At 40.5% G+C, this 10,015-nt stretch overlaps 1 protein-coding gene across 1 annotated transcript; it reads right to left on the reverse strand.

The window, feature by feature from the left end:
* Positions 1–811: 811 nt before the first annotated feature.
* LOC132180669 (putative calcium-transporting ATPase 13, plasma membrane-type) lies at positions 812–8,755 on the reverse strand. The gene is made up of 2 exons (XM_059593571.2): positions 8,109–8,755; positions 812–3,771 (listed from the first exon to the last, which is right to left on the reverse strand). The coding sequence occupies exons 1-2, from the start codon at positions 8,547–8,549 to the stop codon at positions 994–996; spliced, it is 3,219 nt and encodes a 1,072-aa protein (XP_059449554.2). The 5' UTR covers positions 8,550–8,755; the 3' UTR covers positions 812–993.
* Between the last annotated feature and the right edge of the window lie 1,260 nt (positions 8,756–10,015).

Here is a 10,015-nt window from a genome sequence, read left to right on the forward strand (position 1 = left end):
AAATTAAGGGTTGCCACACCATCAAGGTAGAATAGTAGCAGAATAAAAATGTAGTTTCTAAGTAATGCTACACATACTCTCAGCTAGGTCTCAACAAGTTTCGACTAAGTCTTGGTGGGGTTCCAATAGTATTCTGGCAGGGTCTTAGCAACATCTTTGCTGGGTCCGTCGATTTGAGAATAAGAAGTTCAGACTCAGAAAATGAAAATGGTTTACAATTTTAAAATATAAAAATTATTTTACAGAAATTAAAAATGAATTTTCGGTCAAATAAAAAATATTTTCTAAAAATCATTTTACGCTGAACAAACGGAGCATTGCAGGATCAGTGGAATCCTTAAAATCTAATAGCAAAATTCTTAGGCTAGCTAGATTTAGATATAATATTGAAAAATGATAGAATTCATTAATTTTTCAATCATTTTTTTAACCATCTCCATAGTGAATTGATGAATTCACCATTGAATTTCTATAGGGTTCATCAGAGTCCACAAATATAATGATTGATTTATTGAATTTATAAGATAAAAAGAAAAAGAAAAAATTAAAAAAAAAAAAAAAAAAAAAAAATTGACTAAATAATTTCTCTATAATATTTGTTATCTAATGCAAAATCAGATCATGCCATATTGTGCTTACATCTTTAGAGTTGCACAAGAGCTAATCGAAAACCAAAATATTTTAACATGTTTAGGGATAGGAGCAGCATTGTAAAAACAAGAATATCATCATTACACTTGTGTGACCAAGTACACATCAGGCTTCAATCCCTGCAATGAAAATTTTCATATCTTATTAGGGTAAACCACTATGAATTTCATTGATATTCGATGGAGTTAGGTCAAGCTATGACTCTATTAGACTTGAAAAAGTACATATAGTCCCACCATCTAAGTCCTTACACAGTTGCAGAAAGATGCTAAGAAAAAAAACAAAAGAAGAAGAATATCAGTACTACAACATTCTCACATTTAGACCAGACAATTGCACTACTTATTTATAAGCCACAGGCAGATTTTCGTACTGATTTACAATTGCGAAAAGTCCGGGCATCGCGTGGAAAAGAAACACAAAAAATGGGACACCAAAATGGGGAACATAGGGCCTAGGCCACCTATTCGAGGACCCATCATTTGAATCATCAACTGATCCAAAATCCCAAGGCCATTTTTTGAGGATATCTGCAAGCAATTTTAAGGCCAAATCCCACCCCATTGAAAGTGCAGCAACAATACAACAGGAACCCCACTGCATTGCATTCAACCTCACAAACTTGGTCACAATACCCAAATACTCAATCACCACCATCTGCATTGTCATCACAGCAGCCAAAGTGACCAAAAAGCGATAGCTCCGAACAACCTCCATCAACACTTGCTTCTCTACTATGTCCATGGCATTGAACTGATTAAAGATCTGACATAGGAAAAACATGTTGAAGATCATGGTTTTCCGGACATCGTCGTTCATGCCGAATCCGTTAAACTCAAAGATCAGCAAGACAGAAACCTGGTATATGACTTGAGCTGCAATGTTTCCCCACATGGCCTTGGTTATAAGAGACCCTTTAGCTGGTTCCTGGCTTTTTAACTCCATCAACAGCATTTGGCTGCCTACAAGGCACATAACCCAATTCACCCAAATCATTTCTAGTCCTGCTATTGGGGATTCTCCTGAAACCATTGTGGTCACCAAGGCTATCATAAACCCAGAGATGCAGATGGTGAGCTGAAGTTGGATGAACTTTTGAATGTTGTAGTAAGCAAATCTGCCCGACTTCAAAATATGAAATAATGAAACAAAATCATTGACAGTAATGTCAGAGCTCTCTCTTGCCAATTCAGTCCTCAGAGTCCGGACAGTGATCCCTACATCGGCTTCTTTTAAAGCAAGGGTGTCACTTGTAGTGAAGCCTCCAAAGAAAGCAACTACATGACCTTCTTTTCGCAATTGCTGTATCATCCAAAGCTTGTTCTCGGGGAGGCAACTTCCTATGACAGTAACCAGATTCAAATTCTCCATCCTTTCACTGCTAATCAGTTGTCGAATTTCTTCACCATCATGTGCCACATGATTTGAACCAGGCGTAGATATTCCTAATCCAAAATCTATGGCTCTCACTGCCGAGAGCTCATCCTCCGAAATCAACTTCACGTGTACTCCAGCCCATCTAAGATCTTTCACTACTGATCTTATCTCTTCCTGAGATGGGTATTTCAGACCCACTAGTGCCAACAAGTTCAACTCCTCTTCTTTAAGTTCTTGGTCCTCAATTTGCTTATAAGCAAATGCAATGGGTCTAAGACGATCACCATCTTCCATATCTTTAATCATCTGCTCAAACTTTAATTTCATGCCTTCCATAGCATGAGTTTGACCTCTGCAGTCATAGTAGTGTGAACACATTTCCAATATAGTGGATGCGGCCCCACACCAGTGCAAGTGTTTGATATTTTCATCACTGCCTTTTCTCCTCAACACAACGCCTCTACCTTTCTTGATAGAGCTCAATCTTGTATACTCAAGAATGTCAAAACTTTGATCCAAAACCTCCATTTTCAGACCCAGAAAGGAAATAAGCTTCTTGATGGGCGGGATAACAGTACTGATCTCATCAGTCACAAGAACTGACACGCTAATCCCCTGAAGCAAAGCTTCAACAACAGCTTGGCACGTTTCAGAGTCGACGGCGCCGTTGCCGATATCTTTCTCTCCAACAAAAAATCTGCTAACCTCCACCTGGTTACACATCAGCCCACCAGTTGCATCAACGCAGATGACTGTGACAGGCCCCATTGTGGCACAAGCTGATAAATTCTGAGGTTCTGCCCCATATATCTGCACCTTTTTGTTCCAGCAGTACAGAGAAATTGTAATCACAAAAGGCAGTCCATGTTGTATACCTATCACCATGGCCGTAAGAGCACTTGTCAAAATCCAAATCTTTCCTTGAGATTTCAGGGAAATTTTCTCAAAGATCTTCATCACCATGCCCACCGAAACATTCCCCTTAAGTTCTGGCATAGCAGTCCCCTTACTGTGATGGTGTTTGTCGCATAAGAGGCGGATAAACAGCACAAGAGCAATAAGCAGAGTGACACAAAAAGCAAACATTTCATTGTAATCATTTGGTTCATCAATCCGAGCTTTTAATAATGTCTTCTCGTTAGGATCATGAGAGGCCACCGAGCTCAGAGCTTTTCCCATAGCTGTATTATTGCCAACCGATGTCACAAGCATCCTACCATGGCCCTTAACAACCTTTGAACCTGAGACAAGAAATGGGTTCTGATGGCAATCAATTTTGGAGTTGAAAACCTCATCCACTACCAAATTCTTCCGTTCATCAACAAACAAACCATCAGCCGGAACACGATCAAACTCCTTCAAAACCACTAAATCACCCTCCACAACATCAGAAATGGCAATCACTCGGGGCTTTCCACTTCTGACAACATTCACTTCCAATTTCCTAATGTTCCTTAACATCTCCTTCACCCTCTTCCTTTCATGGTAAAAGTTACCTACCGAAGGGAATGCAACAAGCAGGACTACGGCAACAAGTATAGCAACCCCATCATGCCACCCATCTTCAAGTCCATGCCCCACGATATCAATAGCAAATGCAAACCCAGCTGAGACCAAGAGCAGAAAAATTGTCCATTTGCTACAGGCCTGTAAGAAGAAGTATAAGAAGCCTTTTCCACCATCAGGGTTGTCGTTGGTGTTCCACCGCACCTTCTGATCTTGGCTGCCATCGTCAATTCCCGCCTGTTGAGATTGTTAGGAAATTAATCCTATTTCCCAAGACCCGTGAGATGTGAAAAATAAGAAGAATGCGGAATAACAAAGATAAGCAATCACACACGACACAAAGATTTAAGTGGTTCGGCTTAACAAGCCTACATCCACTGGCGGAGACGACCCAGAGAAAATCCACTATCAAAAGATGGAGTACAAAAATAGTAGAGAGAAAATCACTCAAATCCCAAAGTCCCAATACACCCAAAATCTCACTATCACACAAGAAAGATTATTCCCAAAATAGAATACAAAAGACAGATGTACAAACTCTTCTTTTGCTGGAACGGATGGCGGCTGATCTCTATTTTCTTCTCTCACTCTGCAGCACCCTTTTTCTTCTAATCACTTGTTTTTGGCTCCTCCAAAAAACCACCAAGAAGAAAACACCCTTGCTGCCCTTGTATCTCCTTCTCTCAAATTCTCTCTTTTTTCTCCTCCCTTTGGTGCTTCACGTTTTTGGCACACACAAATTCACCTTGTGCTTTGTTCCTTATATAGAAGCTTTAACTCTCCTTTTACATGTTGGTTTAGGACTCCTACTATAAATCAAACAAGGAGTCCAATTACACATAGGAGAAGGACTCCAAAACAAACTTGGACAGAAGTCTCCTAAACCCAAAAGGAGTAGAGAACTAGTGGGGCCCACGTGTGATGGGTGGCAAGTCACACCTAACAATCTCCACCTTGACTTGAATCCCATCAAGTCTACCAAAATGTGTCTCGTCCGATTGTCTCCGCCTCAGCCCCTAAGGGCAATCACACTCCACAAGTGTCACTCAAGTCCAAGTGCCTCTTGAACTTGAGCATAGGACTTGGTTTAGACATAACACCATGCCTCCCTATCAGCCCCGTCGACCGTACAGCTTTCTCCGATGACTTTTTCTTCCTGTAGACCCATCTGCACCCTTTAGCCTTCTTTCTCTTGAGTAATTCTGCCGATTCACAAGCTTTACCATTCCGTAGTGACTCTACCTCTTTCAGCGTACCATTCTGAACAGACGATGGATCTCCACTACTAGCTGCTCGAGCAAAAGAAATCATATCCTCAAAGCCATACCTCTTTGTTGCTTTTCGATCACGTTTCTCTTTGCCTCTTGCTAAAGAATAAGACTCTTCCCGGTGCTGTAAGTTTCTTGAAGATTTTCTGTCATCACATTCATCCATGAGTGAACATTGTTCATCAAGCTCCACCTCCACGAATTGTTTCTCTTTCTGCACTGTACTTTCAGAAAGATCATCTAAGTTAACAAACTCAGACTTCTTCGGTTCCTGCTCTGTAACTTCAGGTTCTGCACTTGACCCATCCTTGTACATAGCATACTCATTAAAAGTCACATTCCGACTTCTAATGATCTTCCGATTTTGATCATCCCAAAATCGATAACCGAAGGCCTCATCTCCATATCCAATGAAGAAACACTTTCTAGATTTAGCATCTAGTTTACTCTGAGAATCAGACTCATCATGGACATACGAAGCACAACCAAAAACTTTCAGATGTGAAAGATTTACCTCTTTTCCACTCCAGACTTCTTCCGGTAGTCTATAGCTCAGGGGAACGGAAGACCCCCTATTTATCAGGTATGCAGCAGTGCTCACTGCATCAGCCCAGAAAGTCATTGGTAACCCAGCATGCAATCTCATACTCCTGGCACACTCATTGAGAGTTCTGTTCATGCACTTAGCCACGCCATTCTGCTGCGGCATTCCCGGGATAGTTTTCTCCATTCTAATCCCATTCACTGTGAAAAACTGTTTAAACCCCCTGTCTTCGTATTCTCCTCCATTGTCTGATCTCAAACGCTTGAGCTTCAAGCCCGTTTCAGTCTCAACCATGGCCTTCCATTTCTTAAAAGTCTCAAATACATCAGATTTACTTTTCAAGAAATAAACCCATACCTTCCTGCTTGAGTCATCAATAAATGTGATGTAATACCGCGAGCCTCCAAGAGATGCCACTGGTGCGGGACCCCACAAATCCGTGTGTACCAGCTCCAGCTTTCCAACCTTAGGTGCTTTGCCAACTTCCGCGAAACTCACCTTCTTCTGCTTCCCTAGGATGCAGCCTTCACACAAATCAGACTCAACTGACTTTAACCCCGGTAGTTTCCCTTTTGACATAAGTACCTTCATCTCTTTCCCGCTCATGTGCCCAAGCCTTAGGTGCCATAGTTTTGAGCCAGCAGTCGTATCTACAACAGCATCTGTATCCTTGCTGTTCGTGGTCATATAGAGAGTATTTGTTTTATGACCAGTTGCCAAAATCATGGCTCCCTTGCTGACCTTCCACTTTCCACCGTGGAAATGAATTGAATGCCCTTCTTCATCAAGCTGTCCTACTGAAATCAGATTCTTCTTCAGCTCCGGAACATGCCTGACCTTCTGTAGTTTCCATACCGAGTCACTGTGAACTCTAATGCGAACATCTCCTAAGCCCACAACATCCAGCGCCGTTCCGTCAGCCAAATACACCTTCCCGAAATCTCCACCAACATAGTTCTCGAGAATTTCACGGATCGCTGTCGTATGAAAAGATACTCCTGAGTCTAAGATCCAAGAATCAAGGGGACTGTCAACAGAAAGAAGTAGGGCATCATATACTTCTTCTGTCACTATGTTTGCATGATCATTCTCAGTCTCCTTCCGCAGTTCGTTGCAATTCTTTTTGTAGTGGCCAGTCTTGCCACAGTTCCAACACTCAGGTTGTCGGTCGAATCTGAATTTGCTTCTCCCTTTTCTGAAATTTGATCTGCCTTGACCAGAGTTTCTATCTTGTCCTCTGCCCCGAGTCTCGAGGTTTAAAGCAGCACCAGAACAAGAGGCTTCACCCGCATCTCTTCTGCGAACCTCTTCACTGAGAATCAAATCTCTGACGTCTTCATAGCTCAGTTTACTCTTTCCTACAGAGTTACTCACAGCCATCCTCACTGCTTCCCAGCTATTTGGCAAAGATGCCAAGACGATCAACGCGCGAACCTCATCATCAAAATTAATTTCCACCGAGGATAATTGATTTGTGATGGTGTTGAACTCATTGAGATGATGTGCCACCGAAGCTCCTTCCGCCATCTTTAGGTTGAACAATTTTTTCATCAGATGCACCTTGTTGTTAGCCGACGGCTTCTCATACATGCTTGACAAAGCCGCCATTAGACCTGCTGCTGTCTTCTCCTTTACAACGTTGTGTGCAACTGATTTTGACAGTGATAACCTGATAACTGCTAGGGCTTTACGATCAAGCAGAGCCCACTCGCTATCATCCATGTCGTCAGGTTGTTCTTCCAAAAGAGGTTGATGAAGATCCTTCCCGTAAAGAATATCTTCAATCTGTACCTTCCAAAACCCAAAATCTTTGCCGTCGAATTTCTTGATTCCCATCTTTCCTTCTTCACCTGCCATCGCTCCCACTCGAACCAAAAGCTCTGATACCAGTTGTTAGGAAATTAATCCTATTTCCCAAGACCCGTGAGATGTGAAAAATAAGAAGAATGCGGAATAACAAAGATAAGCAATCACACACGACACAAAGATTTAAGTGGTTCGGCTTAACAAGCTTACATCCACTGGCGGAGACGACCCAGAGAAAATCCACTATCAAAAGATGGAGTACAAAAATAGTAGAGAGAAAATCACTCAAATCCCAAAGTCCCAATACACCCAAAATCTCACTATCACACAAGAAAGATTATTCCCAAAATAGAATACAAAAGACAGATGTACAAACTCTTCTTTTGCTGGAACGGATGGCGGCTGATCTCTATTTTCTTCTCTCACTCTGCAGCACCCTTTTTCTTCTAATCACTTGTTTTTGGCTCCTCCAAAAAACCACCAAGAAGAAAACACCCTTGCTGCCCTTGTATCTCCTTCTCTCAAATTCTCTCTTTTTTCTCCTCCCTTTGGTGCTTCACGTTTTTGGCACACACAAATTCACCTTGTGCTTTGTTCCTTATATAGAAGCTTTAACTCTCCTTTTACATGTTGGTTTAGGACTCCTACTATAAATCAAACAAGGAGTCCAATTACACATAGGAGAAGGACTCCAAAACAAATTTGGACAGAAGTCTCCTAAACCCAAAAGGAGTAGAGAACTAGTGGGGCCCACGTGTGATGGGTGGCAAGTCACACCTAACATAGATGAGTGAAGTGAATAAGTAAATCACACACACCTCTCTGTAAAAATGCCATTTTAAATTAAATCACTGAAAATGATAGTTTAAGATTTAAAAACATTAAAAAAAAATAAAATAAAAAAGTTTAAATTTTCAAATCACTGGGATAGTTTTTAAAAAACATACGATTATTACCTCCAAATTAGAACCCAGAACACTTGCAACCCAGCCAAGGCCGCCGTGTTTTTTAAGAGAGTTGAAGTTCTTCTCTTTAACAATCTGAACAACCTTGTTCCGATCTTCGTCTGCAGCTTGTTCCTCCCCAACAACAGAGGGAATTACATCAATAACATGTTGGGATTGTTCAGATTCAACTGCTGTTTCAGGCTCTTGTGGGCAAGGAGCATAAGGTATCGACGATGGCGATGGCTGTGGAGATTCTTGACCGTAAGGGGGTCTCTTGATGGAGACCAGAATCCCTACACCAATGCTCCGACGCCAAATGCGACGGTATTTGTCAGAACCAGTGGTTGTGGTGGTGTCGGCGGCGGCAGCGAGGAGCAAGCCATCACCTAGAGTGTTCTCTTCATCATGATCACAAGCTTGGTTGTCATTCATGGTGTTTGACTGGAACATGTTTCTGGGAACGAGGAAAAACAGAATTTTCCTCTGTTTTTTGGGAGCGAGGTGGCTTTCGTTGACTCGGGTACTCGTCACTTCACTCTGAAAGAAACTCCACAACAGTGAAAAAAACAAAAAAATGTTTTTCTAATTTTGGGAACTTGTAAAACAGAAAACGGTAGGAAATCTATTTAAAGAAAGTAGCCGAGGAATTTGAAAAAAAAAAAATTAAAAAAAAAAATCCCATTTCCCCAGAAAATAAAAACAACTCGGTTCGAAGACGTTGCAATTTCAACAATTGAGAATCCTTCAGGGAAAATCTCTACATGAAAATCTGTTTTCTTTGAGTTTACAGATTTTGAAGCTGGGTTCTGTTTGTTTAATGCAGAAGTGTAAAGAGAAAATTTAACAAAATAGTTTTTTGATTTCACAAAACAGAACTTTTCAGACAACAATCAAAACAGAAAGAACTCGTATTTCTTGTTTACGGCTAGGTGATGGAGATGATTCAGATCTTGAAGATGAAGATGTCTTTTGCCAATTCGACATTTATAGGCGAAGGGAAAGGCCGGCCTGCTATTCAAAAAGAAAGGCCGGCCTGGGCTTAGGCCCAACATCCTGTAAAAGACTGGGAAATCACCTTGAAATTTCTTGTGTGAAAGCACTTCAAAATTTCTTGTGGAAATCACCATGAAATTTTTCGTTCAAGTAATTGTATTGAAAAAAAACATTAACTTTTAGAAATTGTTGTCCATGCAAAGAAAAGTCACCCCTGCTTATCCTTGATCACCAACGGTCAACGGTCGGTGGCTTTTGTATTCTAGATTGCATGGAAACTGGTTAACCAAAAATCTAAATAGTGTCTTCATCCTATTAATTCTTTAAACTAAAAATGCATTTTGACTAAGGGATACTCTTGTTATTTGATGATATTAGTTTGTAAAAAATATTTGTGGGAAAAGTATCTCACTTTTTTTCTTTATTATTTTAAAGAAATAATAAATAATCAAATGAAAAATGCATTTGAAATCATTTTCTCGGTCTGAAGTGAGGTTAAAAGTGCAAGAAAAAAAATTTAAAATAGCACATGACTTACACATGACCGTAAATCGTCAATTTTAACCACTTTGACTGACGGAATAAAGCTTTTTGTCATAAGATGGTAATTTGATGAGGTCATGTGTCATAATTAGTAGTTCATGGAAAAAAAGTGGTAAGACACTATAGTTTATAGGGGCAAAAAGTAATTACTCCTAATAATAATAATAATAGTATAGATTAGCTATTTGGTAAAAAAAAAAAAAAATCCGTTGCATGTGAGATGTGATGCTATTGCTCTAATACATTTTTTCTCTGGAGACAAACACCATTGATATTAATTTTCAGCGCGTTCAATGCGCGTAAGGCCGTACGTGGACGACTTTTCCCTTACTTTTGTTTCCCAAACTCTTCTGTGTTTTTTCACACACACACAAAAAAGT

This window comes from Corylus avellana, chromosome 5 (genome assembly GCF_965113065.1).
Source record: "Corylus avellana chromosome 5, dhCorAvel1.hap1.2, whole genome shotgun sequence".
NCBI lineage: Eukaryota > Viridiplantae > Streptophyta > Magnoliopsida > Fagales > Betulaceae > Corylus > Corylus avellana.

What these genes read in the sequence shown, in the direction of transcription:
- LOC132180669 (XM_059593571.2), bottom strand. Translation starts at nt 8,549, where the DNA reads ATGTTCCAGTCAAACACCATGAATGACAACCAAGCTTGTGATCATGAT. An exon ending in TTCTGGGTTCTAATTTGGAG is followed by an intron (nt 3,772 to 8,108) that starts GTAATAATCGTA and finishes CAATCTCAACAG; the next exon opens with GCGGGAATTGACGATGGCAG.